The sequence below is a fragment of the Aptenodytes forsteri genome, unplaced genomic scaffold, assembly GCF_000699145.1.
Source record: "Aptenodytes forsteri isolate BGI_AS27 unplaced genomic scaffold, ASM69914v1 Scaffold83, whole genome shotgun sequence".
Classification (NCBI taxonomy): Eukaryota; Metazoa; Chordata; class Aves; order Sphenisciformes; family Spheniscidae; genus Aptenodytes; species Aptenodytes forsteri.
The window spans coordinates 1,450,196-1,463,516 of NW_008795371.1; the positions used below are offsets into that span (position 1 = coordinate 1,450,196).

The 13,321-nt window shown below is 38.2% G+C and overlaps 1 protein-coding gene across 1 annotated transcript in view; it reads left to right on the forward strand.

Moving 5' to 3' along the window:
* THSD4 (thrombospondin type 1 domain containing 4) overlaps positions 1–13,321 on the forward strand; it is a 312,812-nt gene that overhangs the window by 282,643 nt on the left and 16,848 nt on the right. Inside the window, exons 9-13 of the mRNA XM_009280340.2 lie at positions 317–413; positions 1,337–1,579; positions 7,251–7,380; positions 9,118–9,322; positions 11,881–12,054. Of these exons, the coding sequence (XP_009278615.1) occupies positions 317–413; positions 1,337–1,579; positions 7,251–7,380; positions 9,118–9,322; positions 11,881–12,054 (849 nt within the window). The remainder of the gene's footprint in view (positions 1–316; positions 414–1,336; positions 1,580–7,250; positions 7,381–9,117; positions 9,323–11,880; positions 12,055–13,321) is intronic.

The window sequence follows — 13,321 nt, forward strand, 5'->3', positions numbered from 1 at the left end:
GAGGCTGTGGTGACACCCCCCCCAGCCACACCTCGGCCCCGAGCATGTCAGTTTTAAATTTGTCAAAGAAAATTTAGAGGAACAGTTTCTCCGTCATCACAAGCTAGCTCGCTTTGCAAACATAGTAACCTGTATTTTCTTATTTTTCCCAGAAACAAATATCTTTTTTTGCATGTTTTGGAGATAGTCATTAGCCATTGTTTCTATCCTGACTGATGGTAAATAATGTTACGTAGTTGATCAGTTCAAGTACATATTTAAGTATTAGTAATAAAACAAGTGGAAGAACTGAGTATATGGCTGTTTTTCTTTTTAGATGATACATCAGCAGCCTAACCCAGGTATACATTATGAGTATATCATTCCAGGAGACAATGTCATTAGTCCTCAGCTGCTTGCCCACAGGAGGCCAGGTAAAATGCCACGATTTCCTATTATTAAACGCATTTTGTTACCCAATAAGCTAATGGAGAAATTCATACCATTAAATTCAGTGTAAATGCTGCCATTGACGTGGGAGAAGCCCAGAATCCCACCCTACATGTTGAAAGAGAAGTCTGCATAGATTTGGTAACTTCAGTGAATTAATACTGACAGGGATTATTTATACTGTAGCAGGATATCTGGTCACATATTTCTACTTTCAGTAACAATTTTGTTAAAATGTTAACCATGGCTTTGCATGAGCTGGAGTGTTGTAACCATGTCTCAGAAATGAAATAGAACACCATTTTTCTCTTCAGAGTTTGAGATAATTTAAAACAACCCTTCACTGTTTCTGTTTTCTCTCCCAACTGGAGAGGATCAAACACAAAACTGTTGCCTTCCCAAGCTAGAATCTGGACAGCTCGTGCTCCTGACTGAGCTGCGGACATGTGCTGTGTGTACTGGTATGAAGTTCTGAAGGACAGTAGAAAATTTGCAAGCGAGTTTGGTCCTACTTTTAGTGTTCCTGACTTGCCTTGACAAATTTCTAAGTGTGTTTGCAGTCTGTTCGCAACGAGGAGCAGCTGTGCTGTGACATGGGGAGGCACAGAATACAGAGCATGGTACAAAAAAAAAAAAGCTTTGGGAAATTTTGACACTGGGTGCATTAACTCTACAGTGTGTTTGGAGACTCTTCAGTTTTTAATGTATTTGCTGGCTGCGACTTGGTTATCTTAGTTTAAAACAAAACAGTCATTGCAGCACACTATTAGGAGGTCTCTGCATAACAGATTAAAGCTGCTTTCAAGTTTTATGATGCTCCAGTTGTGATTATTAGTGGATGGAAACATAGACTGATATTTGCAAGTGAGGCTCATTATTTTACTTTTTTGTTATTGTCCATCATCAGGGGAGCCCTTGAATGGTCAGTTAGGAATGCCAGAAAGTACAAATCATGAGGATGAGGATTTGCATAGGGAGACAGACACTCTCCCTGGACAGCCAGCTGGAACTTTTCCAGTTATTCAGCCAGGAAGATTTCCTTCTCATCAGCCAGAAAACCAGGTGCCTGCTGTGCAACCACCAAGACAAAACCGAGAACACAACTGGAAGCAGATTGGAAAAACTGAGTGCACTACTACATGTGGGAAAGGTAAGTGCTTCATACACCATGCACAGAAAATAGATGACACACGGGAGGGTTCCAGTGTGGGAGAGGAGAAGCATGGAGGGAAGAAACAGTGTGACTGTTCAGCAGCTCTTGTATGCACAAAGCATTGCTGGACCTGGTGTTTTCTGTTATCCTACAAGCAAAAGACACGTCAGTACTATTATGTGTGCTTATATTTAAATCAGTAGAAACAACAAAATTAAAAATGTGAAATACAAAGTATGTAAATTAAAAGGGAATATATGGCATTTGCCTCTGAAAGGAAATATTTCCGGATTTTATGGCAAGCTGCTCTCTCTCACACCCTTGATACACAGCTGCTTTCCTCAACATTCTTTGGCATTCTTTATCCTTCCATTTGGCCTCTCCAGCTTTGTCAGATACACCCTCAGTGCTTTTTGTATCTTTGTCAACAGTTTTCTGATCTTTATGGGAAGGTTTCACAGGGATTCCATCAGTTATATCTTTGCATCATTGGATGTTGCTGGAACAGCAATAATGTGACTTCAGAAAACTGAGGTTTTCACAGGGGAGAAGTGGGAAGGAAGAGGGATGGAAAGGGACTGGTAATGAGTGAGCTTTTGGGATGTGATGGATACGCTACTTTGAGCTTGCCAGATTAATCTTTGCCATAAGACATTCATAGTGACTACAGCTTCAATAATGCATAGCACAAGCAATTATTTGGAAGAATAAGTTTTTGTGATAGTGAAAGTGAAATATTTTGTACTATACATAGCCACCCATCACTATACCTAAAAAATCGCAGAGCTTTGAAATAAAGACGTACCAGTGAGGAAACTCAGCTGACTGTCACCAGTTCATATACACTGAGAACATTTGCTTCGTAATTAGTGTGAGAGGAGACTTTGCGAATTTGGTCCAAAACCAGATGAGTGTCCATGTTATAGCTACAGATAGAGTTAAAAAATCCAGCAATATTGGTACCAGTCAAAATTGCTTCCCAGTATATTGAGAAAACTTTTTTCCTTGAAGAAATTACTGCAAAAGTGTTAGAGCTAAAATACAGCCTGTAAAAGTCAAAAGACTTTTTGAAGTCAGCCTTTTTGTGGAGAAAAGGAGGGAGTGTAAACCAGAATTATTTTGGTTGGCATTTAAATACATTATGTGTCTTTAATACAAGTCGTATGGGCAGAATCCTTTAATTGCACCTGATTATTGTTTAGAAGCAATCAGTGAATGTCACCTGCTGAGTGTCTGATTTGTCCTATATGTGGTGAATTTCAGTATCTAAATCAGGTAATTTGTGATGCAGTTGCAGGAACACATCAGGGTAAATGTATTCTTCCTTTACATCATAGAAGTCTTGGTTGTATTTCCTATGGACCTTATGGACAGTTGAACATAGTTCTTGCCATTTCTTCAGAGATCTGGTAGCTATTGGCAGTGGTATTAATGAAATCTGAGTCAAAATGATAGCAAAATTGTAGGAAAACAGAATTCAAAGGATATCTTTCAGCCTCCTGTGCAGCTTAAATTTACTCCATGAAATTTAGCAAGAGAACTGTCAAAAATGAGTGTCTCTTTTCCCATTATTTGGAGAATGTGTGCGTGTTCTGATCAAGTTAAATTCAAAAGAAACTGGACCTCGAGAGCAGGATCCTGACACTGTGGAGACTGTACGAACATTCCTTGTGATCTTGGTGTGAGAAGCCTGTGTGAATCTCTGATGCCCCGAAGGCATTTCAAGTCAAACTAGGTTATATAGGCTGATAAAAAATGGAGTGAAAAAATCAGGAAGAAATCTTGTACTATTTAAGGCTTTGTTTTCATTTTGTATGATTCAATATAGGACACTTTCTTCTTTTTTCTTTTTTCCATGTTTTCCTTTTTTCTGCTACTTTATTTTTTCATGCAGAAATGTAGATGATACATGGTCTTTAAGTTTGTTGTTTTTTTTTTTCAGAATGAACCTGTCAAAGCTAAATAAAGCTAGGAAATTTTAAGTTGGAAGAAGAAAGAAAGAAAAATTATTTTTGTGCTACCTAAGGAAAAAGGGAGGACAAATTAACAGTTTTGATGAAAAGCTGTGAGATTTCAAAGCACTTTTCAGTAAAACTTTGGTTTGGAAAAAAAAGACTATTATAATTTTTTTTAAAAGTGAAAATGCTTCCCATGAGAACTGCCACCAACTCTTGTCCCAGATTTCCATTTAAGATGATTGAGCAAATAGATCTGCTAGAATTTGGACAGTGTGGAAACTGCTACCGCATCCTGTCAGGGAAGTGAAGTAGCACATCATCCCTCTCTGTTGTCCGGAGAGAAGAGGGCTGGTGTACTGCGAATTCCTCCAGTCCTGGAGCCATAGGAACTTCCTCCAAATTTTGTTTGAAAGATCTCACAGGAGGAGTACCTCACTTCATCTTCTCTGAGCACAGCCTCTGCCTTAAAACTGTTATCCACACCTTGGAAATGACTTGGGATGTGTAATTTGTTATCAGTCATGGCAGCATGTTGGTTACTTTTTTAAAGAAGAATTACAAAGGAGGTTAAAGAGTGCAAACGGCTGATTTTTTCCTTAAATTTCAGAAAATAGCTTTTTCTGAAGTATTAGTGTAAGTTAGCTGGAGAGATACAAAGCCTTACCTTTGATAGAATTAAATTCTTGAACAAATACAACTTTAGTGGGAATTGCAATTTTAAATTTTCTATCTTGAAATTGAAGTGTGCCAGCCAACAGTTACCATCAACTATGGCCACCCTTATTTTATTTAAAGTCATAAAGGCATAATTTAGGACTACTACAGATCTCTGGTGCAATATGTTTTTTAATACGTGGCTGAATGTATTGCTCTCCTTTCTTTCTGTTTCTTGATCACAAGTATAAGTTACCTGTTGGTTGATGACAAAAGAAATTTATTTCAGTAAACCCAGGATGAGATGTTTGAATTGTTAATTTCAAAATACGATAATAGGATTTAAAAAATTATTTAGCAGTTACCATTAAATCTATAGAGGTTTTGAGTTCCAGGAGGTAAAAAATGTGGAGCTAATTAACCACAGATCTTAGACAAAGACTGCAAGTTCAAGTGGATAATTAGAAATGGAAAGCTGGAGAAAACTGATCTTCAATCCAGTGGCCTAAGACTTGTAGCGTCAATAATCTTATGAATCAGTGTCACTGACAGTGCAGGCTTTAGTAAAGCCACATTTGAGGGAGGTATGTAAGCTTGAACTGTTACAACCTAGCCCTTTTCTACACTGTTTTTAGACACAAATACCAACAAAGATGCAGCTGAGTTTTCTGTGCAAATTGCCTAGGTCTTCTAGGCAAGATGGGACTTCTTTTTGCCTTTGACTCAGAGGCATGGCAGTTTGTTTTTTGTAAATGTGCAGACATATATTTTGATCTAAGAAAAAGAGAAGTCTATTTTGCGGAAAGATGAAGCTATTGTACTGATAACTTGTGCCCTGCTTCATCCTATCTTGCCAGTAACATGGAAAAAACCCGCTTTTCTGTAATCTTTCTGATGTTTGGTTTAGAGACACTGTTGTATAGGGTGCATTCCTGAGATAAAGTGGTAGCTTTCCTAGATAAACGTGGGTGTTTCAGGCAAGAGCAGTGTGAGTGTGAACAATATGAGTTCTGTTGAAAAAGTGCTTGCTTAAACCACCTGAATTTTGTTTTTTATCTCATTCTATTTCTGATTGCAAACACTGAGAATTAGGCATTTATGACTCTGTCTTCAGGTTGTACACTATATTTCCCCAAATTCTGAAGTATATTGTTAATGCCAAGGTCAGTCAGTATAGTTTTACTTTAAAAATACAGCCTTATTCAGAACGATCACACATCATCCATGCATTTCAAAGGCAAAATGACAAACATGAAATCTGAGAAGGAAAGCATTCCAGGAAAAGTTTGTGGGAAGAAGTGTAAACTGTGTATCTGCTTGTCTGGTTGAATAGCATTCCACTTGTGCTTATTTCATTCTGTGGAACAAAGTTAGGTCTAACCTAAGCAAAATGTTTCTCTTTCAGTTCAGGAGTTAATTTTCCTGTTCATGGTTTCTTTCTCTGCGTAATCTGAATATCTGCACTAATAAGGCTTCGATACCAATAAATAATTAGTTATTTGGAGTTACTTGTTGTAGGATAGCCTAAAACAGCTAAAATCACCCAATTTTTAAGTCAGTGGGTCTAGCTTCAAGTGGCTGAACTGGCAGTTGTGGGTTGTACCTTGACCACTTCTCTTTGGCTGAGCCCTGTTTCTCTGGTAACCAAATGGCTCCTTATTACCATGGAGGTGTCCTGTGCCATTGCTGTACCAGAGTGAGAGGAGGGGTTGCTGCCGCTTTACATGGTATAAACATGGCAGAGAGAGAATCAGCAGACTTTCGTACTACTTTCTAAAAAGAACTAAAAAGAAGATTTTTCCTAGTCTTCCTTTTGCTGTTTATGTACTTGTAGAGTTGCCTTTCACATCCCTTGCCAGATTCAACTCCAGGTGGGCCTTGCCTTTCCTAACCCCATCCCTGCACAATCAGACAGCATCTCTGTACTTCTCTGGGATCACCTGCCCCTGCTTACACCTCTTGTACTTCCTTTTTATGTCTAAGTTTAGTTAGGAGCTCCTTGATTATCCATGCAGGCCTCCTGCCACCTTTGCTTGATTTCCTACTTGTTGAGACGGACCTTTCTTGAGCTTGGAGGAGGTGGTCTTTGAATATCAACCAACTCTCCTGGGCCTTCTCTCTAGGGCTTTATCCCATGGGATTCTTCAAAGCAGATCTCTGAAGAAGTTTGAGTCTGCTCTTCTGAAATTCAGGGTGGTTGTCCTGCTTTTTGCCCTGCTCCCTCCTTTTAGAATCCTGAACTCTACCATTTCATGGTCACTGCAGCCAAAGCTGCCCCTGATGTTCACACCCCTGACTTTTTCTTCCTTGTTTTTATGTCTCAGGTCTAGCAGAGCACCTTTCCTGGTTGGGTCCTCGATCACCTGTGTCAGGAAACTTGTTAATGTACTCCAACTTTTCACTTACCAAATACAAGTAGGCATGTTAGCACCTTGCTCTTTGTCATCATTTTGGTAGTCAATTTGCAATAGTAATAGTAGAGCTCATGAAAATTATTTAAAGACCGAGCATTAAATATGGAAAGTAGTAATTTGTAGTTTGTCGTCTACAGTAATGTTTAACCTGTAAGCTTTATCTTATGAATCTTTTAAAAAACTAGGTAAAGTGAATAATACTCTCATGTGTTTACTCACCATGTAACTCTAAAGTAAGGAGGCTCAGTCTCTTTCCAGAAGCACAACAGAATGACTGCGAAATTTTCCTCCTCTCAAGCCTGTGTTGTGGCCACTTGGCTGCATTTTTTTTAATTGCCTGAATACTTAATGTTTGCACTTTCTGCATTATAAAGATCTCATGCAGACCAAGGAGCATGTTTTCTCAGCCTTTCCTACAATGCCATGCTGTACTTTCTACATACTAAGGACTTGCCTTAATACTACAATGTAAACAGTATACCATTCAGCTCTCACATTTGGAAATTTTGGGTAAAATCTTAGTCTATATTTCCTGTTGTTAAGTTATGCTTTTCCTTTCTGCATCAGTGTTGGATGCTACTGTTATGGCTTATAGTGCAGAGTCTTTTGCAATGCATCACCTAATTTTCTTCTTCATTTCAGGGTCACAGTATCCAGTTTTCCACTGCGTCAACAGAATCACTCACGAGGAGGTATCTGAGAGTTACTGTGACAGCAGCACCAAACCCATTCCAGAAGAGGAGGCCTGCAACCTCTTCCCATGTCCAGCTTTGTAAGATATTACAATTTAAGTCAAGTGAAATAAGCCAATGTCATTGAGGTTTTGCATGTGAAAGAGGCTATTCTAAGTAGGAAACTAGTTTGAACTTCTAAGTACTATGCACTTATGTCATATAGTGTAGTGGATATTTTTTCCTTAGTTGTTGTTGGCCTTCTTCCCCTTCACAGGGAGCAATAGCATTCAGAGAAGACAAAAGGGAAGTTGGCAACAAGTGAGTGTAGTAATTTCTCAAAATTTGTGTGATTGTGCAGGCATGCACACTATACGTGGTCTCTCTGTGGGTACATTTTTTCAAGTGACAGGCTTCAGCATATACCTGTCTAAAGAAGAGGCTCTGTAGGTTATGTCACTCCACATTGAATCAGGGTGTTGCAGAACCCACCTGTTCATTCCATGGTGTCATATTTAAAGATGAGATTAGGCCGATAATGCTCACAACAGCCCCCTCATAAACATCACCTCTCTTTCCTGCAATTCAGTAGTTCTTCAACTTGAAGACTGGATTCTGAAGTGGTAGTCCTTGTTTCCAGCACACTAATACAACCAGCTCAGGTGTGATTTCCTTCCAAAAAGACACTTGCCATCAGGAGACTGTGACTTACAATTGGCTAAGCAACTTCTTTTAAATTGTCAAAAAAAAAAGACGTCAATTCATCCAGGACGTATACCAAGAAGAGAAAAGGGTTAAACCCAGTTGCCATCATAGCAACTTTATTTCAGGTCAGCAGCTGTGTTTTCCATCTCTCTTGTGGTTACATTCTTCAGTTCTCTTCTGAGCAGTAAGTGGCCAGTCCTTATCCCACGGAAGTTTCTAACGGTGTAAGTCCTGTTACAGTGTTAGAGATGCCTGACAAGCAATTTCCTAGTGCATATTAGATACTCAGGAACTTCTGAAGCTGTTTACTTGGAGATGTCTTCTCTCACCAAGCATTTTTATCACCTTTTTCTTTCTAACAACTCATATTGATTCAGCTTCATTTGTTTACACAGGATAATATCAAGAATATAAACAAAGATATGTAAATATTTATTAAAAAGAATACAGAGATTTCGCTTGTTCTCGACAAGAGTTCTGAAGTAAAATGTGTGAACAGTTCAGATACTTCCCTTATTTGTTCATGTCTTCATGCTTGAAATGAAATCTGAAAGGGGAAAATGACATGTTTATACAAAACTGATTAAATAAATACAGTGAAATCTTGGAATGAGAAGAATATATGTAGGGATTTTTTTCATCTCTACAATTAAATGTATTTATTCATTGCTTATAATTTGCTATTTCAGTTTTACTGATGAATGAATGCCTGGATGCATTACATGATTTTTGTGGTATTGTCCTTTTTTAGAGCCTTAGCTGCAGAAAAATAAAAATTTTATGCAATGCATCTTAAATTTTTGGGAAGTGTCATTAGAGCAATAATATATATTATAGATAGATACTTTAAAAAACAAACAGCTGTTAGTGGCTTAATTAATGTTTGTAATATGTCTTGAAACCATGGATTGTGCAATCTGTATGCATGCTTATTATTATCAACCACTACAGGTAGATTGGTTACAAGTGTATAATGTTGTCTTCATAAAGGATTAAGTTATGCATGCTGAGGCTTAAGTGTTATTTTACAAGACTCTGTACCAGCATCAGAATCATGTCATTTGAGTTCTGTTAAGATTAGTATTAGAGAAGTCTCTACTGAAAAAAATGTCCTCTTTTTTTTTTCTCTTTAGCTGGGATATAGGGGAGTGGTCCGAGTGCAGCAAAACATGCGGCCTTGGTATGCAGCATCGACAGATCTTATGCCGGCAAATGTATGCCAATCGTACCTTGACAGTTCAGCAATACCGCTGTCATCACCTGGAGAAACCAGAGACAACCAGCACTTGCCAGCTGAAGATCTGCAGTGAATGGCAGATTAGGACAGAGTGGACTTCAGTGAGTATGATTGATTAATGTGGGGCATAAAACCTCAGAAAAGACTAAGAATTTTCTTCCAGGTATCACTAATCAAACATGAAATTTGTTTTTGTTTAAAACAGGGAAGTGGAACGTCTGAGAAGTCTTGGAAATACGTGAAAGTATTAGTTCAAGAAAACCCTGCTCAATTATGACCCTTAAAGTTTACTGTTCGTAACCAGAAAGAAGCTGAAAAAGTGATTGAATAGTACAAAACACGCAGATGTGCGTGTACAGAAGTACACAGCTTTCTGAGCAATGCTTTTTCTTAAATACTATATGAAGTAGAGTTGGGAGAGTCCTGATAGGTTTGCCCGTGGTGGCAAACTTACTGCTCTTTCCCATAGCATGTAGAGTTTAGTTCCAGGAGTTATTTAACCTTGCGTATGTATTAAGGATAGAGTCAGTAGTTGCTGTTACTGTAGTTGGTTTGAGGTTATGCTAAGACTTTCAGATAAATGTGGACAGTACAGTTTTGAGCTTTAATTTCTGTGTTGCTTACAAAAGATTTGGCCAACCTGACAACCATCCTAGATACTTTCATGGCCATTGTGTAAAAGAGAAAATATCCTGGTGTTTTAGGTGTAGTGATAAACAAATCTCTTTCAGTTAGCCATGAAACAAAGCAAAAAAATTTTAGAGTTGCTGAATTATGTGGGTGGATAGACCGTGAAAAATTCCAGCTTAAACCCTGAACCTAAACCTTCTTTTTCCTTTCTACTGAAGTGCTTCCTTGCTCCTAATTCCCCTAGCCTGTGCTGGAATGCATGTCGCAACATGCAGTGTGTTGTGCATGGACTAGCTGCACTGGCAGTAGCAGCACAGCTTTCCATCCACACAGTTACAGAAAGCTTGAGTCATGCAGCAGACTTTGCGTGGCTTTATAGTGGGTCTTACCCCACGGTAAAGCCTATGTGAGTTAACTCCCCCAGTTGCTGCATTTCTGAGGCTGATGGTGGCATTGTTAACTTCCTAGTCATGAAGTATCTGTGATATGTTGATATATTCCCGATAAAAAAATGAGAAATACCTAGACAGATGAATGTAAAGATATGTTGGTTGGTTAATTCATTATTCATGATGAATTAAAATCCATCTGGAGTTAAAGGACAGTAAAATTTATATTAAAGGTAAAGTTTTGATTATTTTATTGTGTTGATGATGAGAAAGAGGAGCTGGTTTTGTGTGTTGTTGCATTTTGAGAAGTATTTCAGCGTACAGAGCCTTTAGGGGTTTACTGCATATGGTGAATCAAGCTAAACAAATGCTTTAGAAATTGTAGCTGGTTGAATATAAGCGTAATTCCAATGACATTCTGTGATTAATTTCCTCTTGGAAGTAAAATAAAAGTTCTTGGCGTGAAGGAAGATCCATCATAAAGAAAAGAGCAATTGAGTTTGCAAACTGGTTTCAGTAGAACATTTATTTGTGTTTGTACTTACTGAAGTACAGTTAGGTTTTCACTTTGGAGACACGTCTGTGATCTTAAAAGTAAGCCCATCTTAAAATTTTAATGTGCTTCCCATTTTTTCTGACATACAAACGTAAAAAAATTTGATCTACATCTGATTAGAAAAAACGGCATTGTGGTAATTTCAAGTTTGGAGTCAGCAGACTAGACTCCAAGAGTAACTTTGGACAAATCACCCCCTTTATGACATGAGGAATGGGGTATTTGTTTTTATTAGTATTTTGCTATTTAATGACCTCACACATCTAGTCTGGGTTTTGGCCAGTGTTCTAGGGTGAATGGTTGAAGAAATAGCTGCAGTCTGAAGATTAAGTCCGTGAGGTATCTTGCTGTAGGGAATATATTTTACATGATAAATAACTTTGACATGTAAATATAGTAGACATGATTAAGCATTCGAAAGCAAGGAAAAAACAATGAGGCTGCCTTTGGAAGCTGTGCGAGGTACCCTTGTATGCAGGTACTGCAGTCTTTAATCTTCAAATTCCCAGAGATTTTCCCCTTTAATTCTAGAGTGTTTACAGGACTCATCAAAACATTTCATGTGTACACAGCAGAAAATTATGTTCCCATCTTGCTTCATGATCTGGATGTTTCACATCATTAGGCAGAGATATCAATAGCTGTCACCATACTCTGAGGTTGAAGAAAAGAGAGCAGGAGAAGGCGGCCTTTATTTGTAAGAGGGATTCAGAAGTTGTGTTTCTTTGCATTTCTCTTGCTTCATGTCTGCTTATAGGTCAAGATCAAAATCATGCAGAATATGTCAGCCTGCTATTCAAATACCAGCAGTTCATTTTGATAGGTGCAGCTTGGCCTGTTAAAGATAGGGTTTAATTTTATGTTTTCCAAATGTATCTGCCTAGTATACTATAGAATACTACAGACTGAGAATATGATTGAAAACTACTAAGGCGTTTTTATTTCCTATTCCTAGGAATCTAGAGTAGTTCTATAGCTTCTGTGGATGTCTTAGCAGGAATGAAGGAGCTGTACGTTCCTAGCTCCCTGATAAACCACTGCAGTTCTTGCATAGAGTCCTGATGCAACCTCCCTTTTGTTACAGTGTTCAGTGCCTTGCGGAGTGGGGCAGAGGACCCGAGATGTGAAATGTGTCAGCAACCTTGGAGACATTGTTGATGATGAGGAATGTAACATGAAGCTGCGGCCAAATGATATTGAGAACTGCGACATGGGTCCCTGCGCTAAGAGCTGGTTCCTTACAGAGTGGAGTGACAGGGTAAGGCTTCTTATTATCTTTGTGCTGCCAAATCTTCTAAAACAACGTAGGTGCATGAGAATTAAAAAATATACATCTGTACAGCCATAAAAGGAGTGATCTTATTTTTCATGTTTATCCTTGATCTGTTAAACAGGCAAGAGCAAACAAAAAAATAATGATCCCAAGGGCATCTTGAGTTTGTGTTAGATACAAGAATGCATAGAAGGGGCAAGCATGTGGGTACATGGCCAAACATCTGGATTTAGAATTGGCTCTGTCTCTGAACTTCCCAAAATATTGAGTGTGCTGAGATTTATTATTCTGCCTTGCTTAGCCCTGAGTCTCAAGATTCAGACTCTAAAAGTTTCCCTACTGTTTTTTTAAGGGATGGAGGTTTGAGGCCTGATGTCTGGGTTTAAGTTCAAGCCATAAAACAATTATCCTATAGCTGCGCAAAGAGGGGAACAACTTCATAAACTCAGGCAAGGTTGATTCAGGCTTTGTACTTTGTGAACATGGATGTATTTTTTTATCCCAATGAGTCAGATTCTCCACATGAAAGCAATAAAATCAGTAGTGATTTACCTTGTTTCATAATTGGGCTCAGAGTTGTTGTTCAGTAGTGATATTTATATGCTTTCATTATTAAAAGGCTTATAAACGTGGGCTAAGAAAAGCCCAGTATTTTGGTCCCTCTTGTGGATGCTTGCATATCAATTACATCTGTAGACAAGTTGAGCCTTCAGTCTGTGAAATCCTGATTGCATTTCCCTTTTCTTTGACTGGTTGTTTTGGCAGGCAAATAATATAATTTGTCATTGAAGCTGTAAGATTACATTCTTAACTTCACGGATTCATTATTTAGATCATTAGAACATCTGGCTCATAGGTTATGCATTAGCTGGACACTCAGAAGATTTTCCACATATTTTAGATGCAGAGAAGGAGGAGGAACTTCACAAGTAGGACAGGTACCTGTTATGTCACATAATTTTAAAAAGGCTGATCAGACTCTTGCTACAATTAAAGGCCAGCAAAATTTTCAGCCTCCAGACAATTCAAACAGATTTTATAAAGAAAAAAAACACACTAATAAATCTTTGTTGTTATCATTTGAACTCTTTTTCCAGTTGTTATTCATTTGGTGTACGCTCTTGCATAGCACGAACAGAGAGTTACTAGGTGAAGTGTAGGTATTAGTGCAAATGGCAAAGTTTTTGCTGTAGGGGAAGTAGCAGTGCCTTTTTTTTTTTTTTTTTTTTTTGTTTGTGGAGTTGTTTTTTTC